The sequence below is a fragment of the Colossoma macropomum genome, unplaced genomic scaffold (genome assembly GCF_904425465.1).
Source record: "Colossoma macropomum unplaced genomic scaffold, Colossoma_macropomum, whole genome shotgun sequence".
Lineage (NCBI taxonomy): Eukaryota > Metazoa > Chordata > Actinopteri > Characiformes > Serrasalmidae > Colossoma > Colossoma macropomum.
This window is the reverse complement of record NW_023494792.1, coordinates 14,730,202-14,745,849: the sequence shown is the minus strand read 5'-3', so window position 1 is coordinate 14,745,849 and position 15,648 is coordinate 14,730,202. Positions and strand designations below refer to the sequence as shown.

The following is a 15,648-nucleotide window of genomic DNA, read 5'->3' as shown; positions in this document are numbered from 1 at the left end:
ATTGTAGCCCAACAGCACAATGCTTGACTGCTCACTCAAGATCGCTACACATTTCAAAAACATTCCTTTATTATAAATAAATTATTTGTATAAAAAATTGGCATGCTTCAACCATGGCATATACACACTTACAACCCAGGGCTAATTGATCAGAGTAGCCGATACAAGAGACAAATGCATTTTCCAATGCAGATCTGACACTGTGGAACAAGAAATAAAAAGTCTGCACAACCACGAAATACTTACAATTAGAATAACGACTAACATGGTTGACTCCAATATTTCCTTTGTTTTCTGAATTTTTATATATATTTTTTTCCTCTCGCTCCTTCACTGACATCCAGTTAATGTTCACTGCTATGCCAGCAGCGACTGCTGTGCCATTCATTCTGAGTGCTGCATGGCCACTAGTGTAAATGTTAGAAAAAAAAACGTTCTTGTCTCAGTCCAACCAGTCGTTCTCTTTACTACGAACAACATCATAGTGTCATGCTTTAGCTCCAGTCAGTGCCATTAATCCATGCCTCATGTAAACAATCCCAGAATCTTCTACTCAGGATGCATCTTCATATGGCATGATTGGTATAGCTGACGTAGGTTGTTTTTGTAGGCGGTGCTGCAAAAAAAAAGAGAGTCTTTGAGAAAAGGTCTTTGAAATGGATCGAAGTATGATGATGCATAATGATGCCTTGGAAGGGTTAATGTAACTATGGCAGCTATAAAAGGCTATTTTTAGTGTATCACAGCCTTATGGCATCACACTCTGAAAGTGTGACTTTACACCTAGGAGCAGTATCACACTTTTCTTTAACAAATTAGATGGAAGTCTAGATTCAACATGTTTCTCATTCATAGTGTACTCTGTGAACACACAGGAATTCTCACTTGAAAAAAGACTCCTCCAGGAACATGCGAAATGTGCTTGCTTAGATTAAATAAGATTACTTTGATCTTTTTTCATTCAGTCAAGTAAAAGTAATTAAGAAAATGTGTAAAAGAATTTTACACATTAATTCATTTTTCTTTTAATGCTTAGTATTAAAGTAGGCCAAAACCTAGTTGGTAAACTGAAGCTCTAGATTAAATTCTAGCTCTAGATTTTGGTGTTGTCTTGCTTCAGAATAGAAGAACAGTTCAGGAAAAAAAATGTACACCCCCATTCCTTTTACCCCAAATGTAGCTGATCAGCCAAGACATGTTTGGTGTTTGTTCTTCAGGTCAAGCCAATGGGGCTTCAACAAGTACTGCTGCATTTGGCCAAATTGGGGCTGGAGATAATAAAAAATATTCGGGACCAACCAGGCAGTGATGTCAGTGGTTACATCCATCTGAAAAGACTGCATTGCATTTGGGCTGCAGTATATCATGAAGGTACACTATTTGCCCAAATGTCTGTAGACAACCTGTTTAATTGGTGAATTTAACCACATTAAGGTGCATCCATTGCTGACACAGGTGTTCAATTGCACCAAAATAGCATAAAGCTTGTACAATCTCCTTAGAACAGCACTGCCAATAGAAGGGAATGGAGCATCTGCACATCAACCTAAGGTCACTATGCCCAATGTCTAGCGTTGACTAGAGGGGTATAAAGTGCCCCAGTATTTGGCTGTGAAGCAGTGGAACTGCATTCTCTGGAATGATGGAGCTCCATCCAATAACCTTGGAGTGGTGTTTGTGATCCAGAACTAATCATCCAACATCAGTACCTGACCACACTAATTCTCTTGTGACTGAATGCAATCAACATCTTGTTTACAGACTTTCCAGAAGAGTAGAGGCTGTTACTACACCAGAGAGGAAATAAATTCCTTATTAATATTCTTTATTTTATTCTCTATTACAGTGTAGCTCTGTCCATATACTAGAATATTTGGCCAGAGTAGTACATCATTCAGTCAGTATCTTTGGCGTACTGGAGAAATTCATTTTGGACATGTACAGCATACTATTTACTATTTTTGGGCACAGTCAGTACACGAGCAGCGTGTAGCGGGCTATTTCGAACACACCCATACCTTCATCTATAACTACATCAAACTATGTCAGTACCCAATGAGCAAATCTGTTTGAGACTACTTAACAACTGATTAATGATTTAGGCATGCAGTTTCATAGTGCTAATAGATGGTCATAAGCTTCCATTATTTTTTAGCCCCATGGTACATTAGCCTACAATCTCTAGTTCAAAGCTAAAAAAGCAAACGTCTGACACCAAACATGTCTTTGCTGTGTGACTACATTTGGCAGAAGGGGACAATGGTGTAAATCTGATTTTTCACCCAACATACGGCATGCTGTACATGTACGTTTGATTTATTTTGCCTTCAGATACAAGTCAGTATGGGGTAATCACCAAAGAACTAGCCTCCAGTATTATTGTACTAACATTTCATCACAATAGTGGGTTTGTAGGTGCGTTGCTCCTGACGATGCTGCTGTGTCTGGGATGGATCTGTGCTGATGTTGAGCCTCTGGTGTAAGCTTATGGATAAACTCTAACAAAAGATAGTCTTTCTTGTGCCTTTGCCTTGCAAATGCCAAGCTCCACAGCCCATTACATGCCATTTTTGACACCAATTATAATTTGGCTTACCATCAGAGCCTGTTCTACAGACAGGCCCTGGCACAGCACTGAAAGCCTGAACATTAGCATCTGCTTTAACAGGATGATGTGTATCTGACAGAAAGCTGCTCTTAATGATCATAACCCTTATCGTATATGAAAAGTGGTCTTCCTGCACTGACTTCTGACACTTCTCAGGCAAAGTAGAATCCACTTCCCATGTCCTGGTTTCTCTAATGAAATAAGCTGGCATTCAATCATTCTCATTCTGGCTAGAGTTTTGATGAGCTCTGATTCTGCCTGAGAGGTTATTCAATCGCAAATGCTGCATCCAGCATCACCACAGTGCCAAGAGCATATCCAATGAATTAAGAATGATACCTCTTTAGCTGAATGTGTTCTCATCTCCTTCATTTCCTTTCAGTAAAACGGAGGTTTATATCACACTATAAATATATGAGAAGCTGAGTGATTGAGGTCAAGGCTCCAAATACTGAATTAGACATATTGCCAATTCACACAAAAGTGAAAAGGGGGTTTGAAAGAAAACCAGAACTGTCAATGAAGTTATCAACATATGAACAAAGTTACATCATAAACTGTCAGTGTGTTCTATTCTAGCATAGTGTCATATGCAAAAGTTTGAACACCCCCAATCAAATTACATGTTTTGTTGATTTTCTAAGTCAAAATTAGTTAACACTTCCTCTACAGGGAACAAACTTAAATAAGGCATTTTTAGTGTGCAATTTCTATTTATTCACTAAGTTTAAAGCTACACTATGTACATTTTGGGGATTTGGGGACCTCTCTGGTGAAATTGTATAATTGCACACGAGATGCAGAAGAATTTTATAAGATTTTCGAACATCGGTTGTGTTCAAACTTTTGCATATGACACTATGAGCAGACAAATCTGATAATTTGGGATGACGCTGAAAGTATTCAAAGAGAACTCAGTTAAAGGGATATGTCTTCTGAGGATATAAGTGAATTATCTACTATTGTCATCATATCTTCATCAGCGTAATGCTGATTTTGCACTTGATACCTAAACATTGAGCCGGACCTTCTTTTCGAGTCTATGCATGCGAATATAATACGTAAGATGTATGACACTATATTTTAGCTCGTTTTTTATTCTCCTGACTCAGTAATGATACTTCTTTCAATTTTAATAAGACAAGCTCACATAGTGAATCTTTAACATATTGGAAAAAGTAAAAACATAAAATATAAAATGTGCCATCACTTCCACACAGGCCACATTTTATATATTTAATTCAGCAAAATAACAGTAATTTTGCATTAAAGTGTTATTTTCACTTAGAAAATCAACAAAATGTCATTTACCATGAGTGCCCAAACTTTTGTGTACAACTGTATAGTGCAGAATGGAATGATTTTATAACGATACAGAACACTTGAAACATGTTTCACAAGTTTGTGAAAGTGAAAGAGAAGTTAGCTGTACTCACTGCTGTTGTCCACACTCTCGCAGAGCTCAGTTTTCACCTCTCCATTTGGCCTCTCGCTGGCCAGTTGGCTGAGCTTGCTGGACATGGTGGCGGCTGTGACAATCGCCTTGAAGCTGCGCTTGCGTTTGGGCACGTTTTGCTCTGGGTGGAAGATGATTATATAGACTTTAGGCATATAGAGCATCCCCAAAGATACAGACGCACTCAGGCTCAGGGACACGGTCAGGGTGGTCGTCTGGATGTACATCTAGAAGAAAAGATGAAGCATCTTTATTAAAAAAAAGTCTAGTTTCTCTGAGGATGGAAATATTCTGACACCTATACGTTTCCTCCCATGAGCTTAATGCCCTTTAGTAAAAAAGCTGAGTTATACATAATGTGCTTGTAAATACACATCAATAAGCTGTCCATCCTGCTCATTTCCTTAGGTGCTTTTTTCATAATGAGGAGCAATGATTTTGCCCCCGGAAGAACCAAGATTAATATAGGTCTTCAGATCTACAATAATAAGTGGAACAGGGCAAGCCGTAGAGCAGGCTGAGGAATGTGCATTGCCTTTGAGGTCGATTTGGAGTATCTAGGACACTGAAGACCAAAGACCGAAAAACCCCACAGCTTGATTATGTGGTCAGACCAGCACCAGAAGCTGCTGCAGCAGTTAGAAAAAAGCTGAGTTACTGAGTTACTTTTTGCTAGCCTTTTACTTTGTCTACACCTTCTACTCTTGTGCAAATAATGTGGTTTTAAAATGAGGTTGTTTTCCAAGGGTAGAAAAGTTGCATACACAAATCTATTATAATCTGTATGATTCAAAAGAACTGTCAGCTTTTTCTGTATTCCATTATTACATTCAGATACCCTATATGTCCAAAAGTATGTAGACACCCTGGCTAATTAGTGATTTCAGCTACTGTAAGGTGTATCCATTGCTGACACAGTTGTTCAACTGTACACACACAGCTTGTATAATCTCCACAGAAAAGCTTTGCCAATAGAATAAGACACTGGAGCAGCAGCACATGAGCTTAAGTCACCATGTCCAACGCCAAGTGTCAGCTAGAGGGGTATAAAGCAGACCAGCATTGGACTGTGAAGCAGGGGAACTGCATTCTTTGGAGTAAAGGAGCTCCATCCAGTACCTCTGAGAAGAGCGGTGTTTGTAATCTAGAAGTAATCATCAGTAAATGACCTCACTAATGCTCTTGTGGCTGAATGCAATCAAATACTCACAGCAATGTTCCAACATCTAGTTTAAAGCCTTCCCAGAAGAGTAGAGACTGTTACTGTAGCAAAGGGGGTACAAACTCTCTATCAATACCCTTTTTCCAGAAGATATGTTGGATGAGCAGATGGCTATAAACTTTGCCGCACTTAAAATATTACATTACATAAGCAAGATTAACCAAGAGTGGGGTATTTTCCATTTGAATTGCAGACTTGTATTAACATATAATTCACATATACATATACTTTTGTAGTAAAGAACTGAATACAGCAGGGAATTCTCCATTTTGTTGTTACAGTACATAAAGATACATCAAGAAATTCTTCTACCTGGCACTAGAGTATCCTCAAAACGCTTTCTGACACATTTTCATTACAACCTAGGATCTCAAGTCTTACTCAAGGGGACAGTGAGACAGTATATTTGATATAAGAACCTAAAGGTTTCTGAAACGTCTTATTTCTTGCACCAAAAAGAAATTCTAGCCTGCAATTCTATGGTTTCATGGATGACACCTATGAGTGCATTAAAAAAAGAAAACACGTGGCCACATTATATTTTAAGCAATAGTTATGCTGTGTTAAGCCATGGACACATGGACACATTAATAACACTATAGTATAGTAACCACAATGAACCTGCAACTGATCTACTGTACTAAATCACTAATCAGTACTTCTATAGTTTGTATGACAAACTCAGTGGAGTTACGGAATAACTGATGTTTGAGGGAGGACTATGCCTGAAACTCCTCTTTCCAATGCAATGCCCTATAAATGCCCTACCTACTGTTTCCTGTGACAAAGTTTTTGTAATCTCCACCACAAGCCTATCTCCTCCTTGTTCTTCAGTTTTAAGTCAGTACTACCATCAGCCCAAAGACAGGGTCCAGCCTTCTAGCTACAAGCAGAACTCCAGTCCAAATTTTCAGTTCTCTGCCCTCCCTGCAATCACACAGTCTCCCCTCCTTCTACAATCATATGCTAAAGGCACAAACTCACAAACATTTTATTACATTATCAAAAATACCACTGCAAAACAAAATGAAGTCAAATGTTTATGAAAATAATCTTCTTCTTCTTCTTCTTCTTCTTCTTCTTATTATTATTATTAAGCGTTGTCAGTTCGATTCTGACTCCTGGCGCCCATAGTGTTTCTCCATACTATCCTGTCTTCTGTTTGGGTCTTCAGGCTTCTTATTGGCTTGTTCATGATATCTCAGAATGTCTATCTTGTTGCTGGTCATCCTCTTCCTCTTTGACCTTTAACTTTTTCAAGCATAACTGTCTTTTCCAGACAATTGGTTTTTCTCACAATATGTCCAAAACGAGAGATCTTGACTTTGGTTATCTACGCTTTAGTTTAAGAGGTGCATCCTTTTGATTATTTTGTTTACTGTCCAAGTGTAGCACGGCATGTGCTACCCCAGACTCAAGGAGGATGCTGGAGGCAGGAAGAACATTTGCAGCAGCCATTCCTTTAATGTTCACTCAGCAAACAACACAAACTCAACAAACCAAAATCAAAGACACACTGGCCACTTTTCAGTGGCTTACAACTAGCCAGACTTTTCAGTCTTTCTTACTCAAGCTTTTCAGCTCTCCAGTCAGTCTCTTGTGGCTGCTGCTCGTCCCTCTCTCTCGCCTTGTTCCCTCTCAGCTTTTTTAAAAGGCGCTCACGCTGCCAGCCAGATCAGCTGGCTCTCATTAAGGGCACCAGAGATGAGAGGGACCAAGAGCTCGCTGCTCCGCCTCCTCATCACCGCCCCCAGCTTGGGTCGAACGTGAGGTGTAGTGAAGGGGCCTCGCTGCGGAACAGGGGGCGGGGGCAGGGCCAGGGCGGCGGAGCTCGGGACTCGCTCCTTGGCCTCGTGCCTCTCGTGGCCAGCACCGTTGTCCTCCTCCTCCATCACTTCTATATCTTCACCATCAGTGGTAAAGTTAGTGGTCTTTCCAGTTGTCATAACCTTTGTTTTCTACATGTACAGCTGAAGTCCCATCTTTTCAATCTGTTATTTAACTTTTTTTATAAAGGCTTTCGTTTCTTCTTGACTTTCCACTGTGTCATCTGTATATTGAAGGTGAAACATGTTTTTTTCACCAATCTTGAATTCTCAATCATCTTCTTCTAGTCCTGCTCTCTTATTAAATGTTTAGCATACAGATTGAACAAGTATGTTCATGGTATGCAGCTTTGTCTAACTAATTTGCCAATGAGCAATCAATCTGTCCATTTTCTGTCATGACTGTAGCATGTTTATCACTGGCGATTTTCCTCATTAGAACAATGACAGGCTTTGATATACTCATTTTCCTGAGGGCATTCTATAATTTTACGTGGTTGACAGTCAAAGGCTTCGCTATAGTCAATGAATCCTGCTTGCACATTTGGTAGTTCTTATTCAGTGGAGGGCTCTGGTCTGTGCTGAATGATGTTGAGCATAATTTTACTGACGTGATAAAAGGAAAATCGTACTATAGTTTGAACACTCCCTTTAGTCTCTTTTCTTTGATATTTGAGATATAAGATAACCTCTTCTAATCTGCATGTCATTCGGCAGGTTTTTCCAGATTTGTTGGCATAATTTTAAACAAATCTTCTTTTGAATCCTGAAATATTTCCATCGCAATGTTATCGACTCCTGTGGCTTTCTTTTTTGGCAATGATCTCTGATGTCCGACTTTGTCTTTTAGTACTGTGTGACAGACCAACCAAAGTGTCTTAGCTTTGTCATAGAAGTCTTCCGTGTTTTCCCACCATCTTTGTTTGATTTTTGTTCAATCTGCTATGACTTGTCTGGTGACATGTCTGAACACACTCACTCTAGGCGGAAATTTATTTTTGGTCTCACTTTTCTGGAAGATCCTTATTTTTCTTAATCTTTTTATCTTTCAGTACCTTTTGTTGTAGTAGAGGTCCTCATCTTTCCAGGCGGTTATCTGGAATTTACAGTTTAGTTTTCTTTAAAAATTTTATCCTTCTTAATTTTGGCCCTGTTTTTTTTTTACAGTTTCCACTGTCACCTACTTTGATCTCTTTTTCCTTTTTGTTCTTCTTAAGATCTGATTTATCTTTGATGACCATTGAGTTCCATCCATAGCTCCTATGGCTCTCTATCAATTATGTCCAGCATCAGAAATCGGTTCCTGATGTTAGGGCGTATGTTTTACAGGTCATACTTTGGAAGTCTAATTGTTTCTTCTCAGCTTCATTGTAGCTTGTACATTAAAACTTCCATTCTCTTAGTGCAGTGTAATCTATCTGGTTTCAGTGGTTGTATTAGTGATAAAAAAGTCACTACACTTAAAGATGCTGATTACTCATTCTCCTGCTTCATTCCTGTTTCGAAGGCTATGTTGTCCAACAGTATTTCCTCCATCTCATTTCTGACCTTACTATTCTAGTGTCCCATCACTAGCAGTGTATTCTGTTTGCAGGTCTTGTCAATTTTAGCTTGAGCTTCATCATAAAACTTTCAATTTCTTCTTCACTTGCATCTCCTGTTGGTGCATTAACCTGTATGATATACATATTCATCATATTTTTAAAGCATAACAGTAAATAGTGGTTTTGAGAGATTATTTACAGGAAAGATGTTTTTGTTTCTTTCCGCACAACAGTGTATTTCTAAGACATAAAAGAGAACAACTGAAGCCAGTCCTTAAGGGAACTAAGATGGGGATTAACACCAAAGCAATGTGGGAGGAGTGACTAAATAGAGCATATTTGCACAATGAGGGCACATGAACATACTCTTACCTAAGAGTTTAAAATCTTTATTCTATTGACAATGTTGAAAACAGGTGATAGTCAAGCAAATAAAGAGGCATTACAGTACTGTGTGCTCTGAAAGGCAAGCAGACAGTGGGTCTCAATAACCACCTGAGCACACGGATGTGGAAAAAGCACAGTAAAGCCTCATACTGAATGGCTTTTCATATTGCGTTGCTTAATCTTCTGAATATCAGCAGAAGAAGAGAAAGAAGTGAAAGAGAGATAATCACACAAGAGGAAATATGCTTTGCAGATTTAATTCCACTGCAGGTCAGCGTATTGGCATTTTGCTGAAATGAACAAAGAGTCACAGATTCGAAGAAAACAATTTCCTCCCGTACAAAACTTCTAATTTAATACAATCTGTGTTTGTTGCTTGTTGAGTTGTTTGTTTTCTAAGCCGTCTTAGGGGAACGTTTCGGAAATCTGGACGTTATATAGATTTCCGGAAAAAACATTTGAGGCGTACTAATCCTTCTTATGCATACTCAGTTCATTTTCTTCTTAGAATGGCTTTTATAATGAGTTATTGGTAATTTAAGCAAGCGATAAAATCTAATGAATGCTTCTAACATGTAAAATTGCTGAAAGGCCCACTTTAACTTGCTGTGAAATGGCGGAATGGTGAAGATTGGTACAGATATACAGTTCGTACAAAATATCAGAATTAAAGTGTGTAGTATACAATTTGAAATAAATATTATTACACTTATTGGACTTACTATTTACTGTAGAAAACTCTAGTAATGCAAATAGTTCAGATTTTACACAGCTGAGTAAAACATTCATAGGTCTTGGTTTAGCCTATTTAATGTATTTTCAAGAGATATCTGTGAAGCATGCTTTTCAGGGTCAGGATCTCATCTTTAGGTAAGTATTTGATCATTTATACACTCTTACAAGCTCATGACTGATGATGTGAATCAAAAGGTGAAATCACTTTGAATAGATTAGTGTAATAGATTTATTTCAGCTGCCCGACCGCTGTTTTTCTGCTAAAGAAATCAGTTCAAAAGATTCAGAGACTAGAATTAGATTGAACTAATAGAATTTATGCTAGAATATGTTAGAATAGAATGTGTTATACTGTCAAGACGTATTTAGATAATAGATCTCTTTCTACAGCGAGTACAGCATACAGTTTCAGTCTTTTGGCAATCAATAATAGATATGTACATCTGTATGCCTTGCATGTATAAACTCAGGGAAAAAGGAATGCAATGAAAAATTCCTTTCACACTAGCAGCTACAAGAAAAGTACAAGTAGAACAAACAGACTACAGATCAATATACAACTCCGAAAGGGCATGTACCAGCTAACACATGGAAAAAGATGTACTTTGAAAAGAAGAGCCAGAGCACTTAGAGATATAATTACATGTATTTCCCGTATCACAGAGAGAGAAATTAGGAAAGAGAATTATTAAAGTCTTCACCAGCCACCACTGTATATCTCAACATACCCATTAAAACTGTAATAATTACATGCAAACTGTATTAAAGGGCAACTTGAATTGCACAGGGAAGTGACAAAATAAGTGTACCCCTGAATAAAGCTTGTGCTGAAGAACTGTGGTAGTTTTTCCATTTTAAGTCTTTCCCTGCCCTAGCTTAAATAACTGTACGCAAGGTGAGCTCATGGGAGTAAACAAAAAGACTGTGTACGCCGTGCTCAGATGAACAGCAAACACCCAAAGACACTGAGCATTAGGATGGCCTCCACACTGCCAAAGTGTTTACATATATGACCTCCACTGCCAAAGTGTTCACATATAATATCTAATTGGGGCTACTCTAAAATGTCATCCACTGTTCTTTTTAATCGCATATTACTTTAGGTTAAAACTGGTTTGAGCTACCAGTAAAAAAGACAACTCTTCTCCAGCATAACACAGCATGCGCATCAAACAGCTGGAATTGTCTAAAGGAGGAAATAAACAACCGGCATGTATATTACTCAAGCAGAGAGTGTGTAATGATGTTTTTGGGTTATTCACAAATGCAAAACAACTGCGCTAATGAGTAGCAGGCAGAAATATTTTGCAAGAGAGAACAAAGTCTGCAGCCTTCATCAGCTCTAGGGGCCTAAATTAACTGGCAAAACACAGAGGAAACTTCTGTCAAGAGAAGACTTTTAATTCATCCCAGATATGCCAGTTTATTATAGCACTGTGGTAACTTTATATCTTTAAATAATTTTGTGCATAACATGGATAATATGGATTATATATTAAGTAGGGATGCAACAAAAGTTTGACCAAAACAAAAAACCCAAATGGTCCAAAAATTTTAAATGAAATAAACAAAGATTAAATAGACCTACAACAAAGTGCCAAAATGTTGCCAGATGATTTTAACTGTGATGAGATAACAATTTGTGATTAAGACACTGTTTTCTTTCGCTTTGCTGAGCTGATCAGCGCAGATGCATTCAAAGAGTTTGAGTAGCGTAAGATAAACAGTGATCATGTCAGTCATGTGGCTGTTTCACAAGGGACATTAGATAAGCAATTTATAATCTCTGTTCACGCTGAGTGTCAAGAGGGGATACAACACGCAAGAATTTCTCCATTCTAGGTTTCACTCCTCTTGAAAACACTACATCCCGCTTGACATGCAGAATGCTGCAAAACAACAGAAACAAAAATGAAACTTTCCACTCTTCAGTTTTTAAAATGACAAAAAAGAATCACAAAAAACAGCGTAAAAGTGCAAAATATGACAAAACATAATGAAATTCATTGCCCTGGATGACCACCTCTTCTCTGACTTTGTGACATATACTGTAGGCAACGTACTGTAATCATTTTCGTAAGTCTATTTTATGCAAGCTGTTTTTATTTTTTGTCAGTTTATTTATTGTTGGTTTTGGTTTTTGGCCGGGTGTGGTCTGACTGCTCTGCGGTCTAGATTACATTTATCATAGTCTTAATTCAATGTACACTGAATGTGTCAGGCATGCAAAAATTGTTCGCAGCAGAGTGAATACAAATTTGATTATATTACATTTAGCTGATTCTTGATATGTTGTACCCTTAGATGGATAGGAATAAGAATATCATTTAACTTTTGCCTCTAAGCATAACAGATACAGCTAGAGTGTTAAAAAAGACCAATGTATAACCATTTCAATAAGTGGCTTATGAGGGAATAAGATATAAATACCTTGAATTTAGGCTAAAAACTGAACTCACCCGCTCTGCAGACTGTGCCGTCCCAAAGAAGATTGGAATGAAGGCAAGCCAAATGATGCAGGTGGTGTACATAGTAAATCCAATGGGCTTGGCCTCATTGAAGGTCTCTGGTACTCCTCTGGTCTTGATGGCATAAACAGTGCATGTGACCATCAAAAGAATACTGTAGCCCAATGAACAGATGAGTGAGAGATCAGATATGTCACATTTGAGCACTCCACGAGCGTTTTCGGGGTCCTGTGTGCGCTGCTCGCCGTAATCCACGATCGTGTGTGGTGGGTCAGCAATAAACCACACCAGCACACCCAAAAGCTGCACTGAGATCAGGCTGAAGGTGATGACCAGCTGCGAGGCAGGGCTGATGAAGCGCGGCGCTGCCACTGAACGCTTACCCTGCTCGAAGATGCGGTGGATGCGATTGGTCTTGGTAAGCAGCGCGGCGTAGCTGAAACACATACCAAGGCCTAAGAAGATTCTGCGGAAAGAGCAGACAGCCACTCCAGGCGTTGCAATCATGGGAAAGGTAATGATGTAGCAGAGGAAAATTCCAGTCAACAGCACATAGCTCATCTCTCTACCAGAGGCACGTACAATCGGTGTGTCGTTATAGCGTATGAAAGTGACTATCACAAACGTGGTGGCGATAATGCCCAGAATGGCAATGAAAACAGGCACCACGGCCCAGGGCGAGTGCCACTCCAGCTTGATGATGGGGATGGGCTGGCAGCCAGTGCGGTTGTGGTCTGGTCGTTGCTCATATGGGCAGAGCTGGCAGGTGAACTCGCTGGCCTGGTAATGGTAGCCTTCGCAGCGCTCGCAGTGCCAGCAGCAGGGCACTCCTTTAACCACTTTCTTACGCTCGCCCGTCCGACAGGGCAGGCTGCACACTGAGGCAGGCACAGATGAGTCACCACTCACCCACTGCATGGCATCCATCTATATAAGTAAAGCAGCACAACTATCATCAGTGCCATTATTTCAGTGTCATCATCCTTTCACTGACTATGAACACAGATGAAATCATCATCATCATCATCTCCGTCATGGTCATCATCACATTTTTATTTATATAGCGCTTTTCCCATGCTGAAGGATGCTTTACGAAGTCATAAAACCCATTACTTTTGCTGACATTATTCATGATATGGCTACTTAAATCTGTCACAAAACATTAATTAAAACTTAAAAGCATGAATGTCATTTCTCACATTTAAATGAAGATGATCTGTCCAGTGGCCGATGACTCTGTACTCAGCCATTGATCCATTAGTAATTTGATACTGGAATATGTCATATCGTCCAGGAGCATCTCCGTTCTCATTGAATGTTACAGGGGTCTTGGCACTTCCTGTTAAAAGAGTTAGAGCATTACCATTACAACAAGTGAACCACATATCCAATATACAGGATTGGTGCTGGCATTGATGCTAACCATGTTAAATGATTTGCATATGTACCTGATGCAACTGATTCAATTTTGATACTATTTCTTAGTCATCATGAAACTGTAATAGTGCAATTTTACAAACCTTTAGAATATCATAAATTTTACAAATTCAAAAGACAAGATATGGAATGTTTTACCTTATCAATTTTATTGTTTTTTTTGTAAACATATGCTCATCCTAAAATTGAAGCCTGCAACATGCTCCAAAAAAGTTGGAACAGGGGCAATTTAAGACTAGTAACATTGTGAAATCATCAAAAAATATCTTAAACAGGTGATGAAATCATTCTTGTGTATTAAAGGGGTATCCAGCAAAGGCCAAGTCTTTCATGAGCAAGGATGATTCAGGCTCACCATTTTGCCAAAATATATCAGCAAAAAATCCAACAGTTCAAAAATGAGCAATTGCAAGGATTTTAGGTATTTTACCCTCTACAGTGCATAATAACATCAAAATATTCAGGGAATCCCAATAAATTTCTGTGTGTAAAGGAAAAGGCCGTAGACAGAGAACAGAATACCCATGACCTTCGAGCCCTCAGACAGCCCTACATTAAAAAATGGGATTCATGTGCTACCTTCTAGACTACGTCTTTTCAGGGATATTCATGCTTATTTTAATGTAACAACACCAAGCCACATTCTGCGCATGCAACAACATGGCTGCATAATCAAAGAGTGTAGGTGCTAGACTGGCCTGCCTGCAGTCCAGACCTGTCTCCTGATGAAAATGTGGCACATTATATAGAATATTATATATAAAATATGACACGGCCCTGTATGGCTACACAGCTGAAGTGTTGTATAACAGAAGAATGACAAAAAATTCTGCTTTCAAAACTGGATCAGTTTTTGTCTTCAGACAAAATGAAAGGTAATGTAACACAGTGGTAAACACAGTGCTCCTGTCCCAACTTGTTTGGAATGTGTTAGAAAGTTGGAATGAGCATATATTTACAAATAATTAAGTTCATCAAACAGAATTCACTAATCACTGCTTTCTGTTTTTTAAGTATTTCACACACTGTCCCAACTGTTTTGGAATTGGGATTGTAAAACTGTTCATGTGCTGTACTATGAAATATGAATCAACTAACAGAGCACTGATATCACTGATATCAGCTGATACTCTAAAAATATTGGCATTTGTTTTGGGAGAGAATATGTTGGATTGATGCATCCCTAATCACAATTATCACCAAGTGTCTGTAGAATACTGAATATGTGCCCCTCGGCTGCATGGCTATACTTGGCTACAGTCAACAAGCATAACAAGCATTATTTTAGACATCAAAGTTACAGTCTTAGCATAATCATCACCCCCTCATGTATGATATGCAAATATGACTTAATCTAAAATGGATAATGACATTATAATCATGGGGGCGGGTGAGGGTTGGGGGTTGGGTTGCATTGTATGTGATGTGCAATTTGCTAATCCTTCATGGAACCACAGCAAATGTTTCAGCATTATCAAAACATGGTCACCCTATCACTACAAGCCATTCTTAACTTTCTCCCTGGCCTTTTGAAATGTTTCAAATCGGGGTACTTTGAGAGGCAACAGGACAAGTAATGGGGAGGGAAACAAATGAGCATTTCAGGAGACTGGGATGCCATGCATTATTAAAACACCTGCAGAGAGCCAGCTGAAGCAGGAGCAGTGGGCCTGGAGGACTTAAACGTAGCTTGCTTCTGCAATACAACCCACCCTGATGCACTCATTGAACCAGTAGCAACTTTCAGTTCAAATTCAGGAACTAATCAAAACGTAAATGTGTGTTCTTTCTAAAGCATCTTATTGCACTAGGAAAAACAACAAAGTAAACAAACCAACTAAGCAATCAACCAACTGACTGAACTGTCCCTGCACTAAACTGAATATAAACCTGGGTCACATGCATCACTGCAGGATCTGAGCCTCCTCATCACAATGCATGGCCAGCAGCAATCCCCAATCAACT

General features: G+C 38.9%; 1 protein-coding gene across 1 annotated transcript in view; it reads right to left on the bottom strand.

Moving 5' to 3' along the window:
- Positions 1 to 214: 214 nt before the first annotated feature.
- grm8b (glutamate receptor, metabotropic 8b) overlaps positions 215 to 15,648 on the bottom strand; it is a 129,837-nt gene continuing 114,403 nt past the window's right edge. The window contains exons 7-10 of the mRNA XM_036576136.1: positions 13,446 to 13,585; positions 12,238 to 13,173; positions 4,045 to 4,291; positions 215 to 616 (exon numbers count right to left, since the gene is read on the bottom strand). Coding sequence (XP_036432029.1) covers positions 567 to 616; positions 4,045 to 4,291; positions 12,238 to 13,173; positions 13,446 to 13,585 — 1,373 coding nt within the window. The 3' untranslated portion in view covers positions 215 to 566. The remainder of the gene's footprint in view (positions 617 to 4,044; positions 4,292 to 12,237; positions 13,174 to 13,445; positions 13,586 to 15,648) is intronic.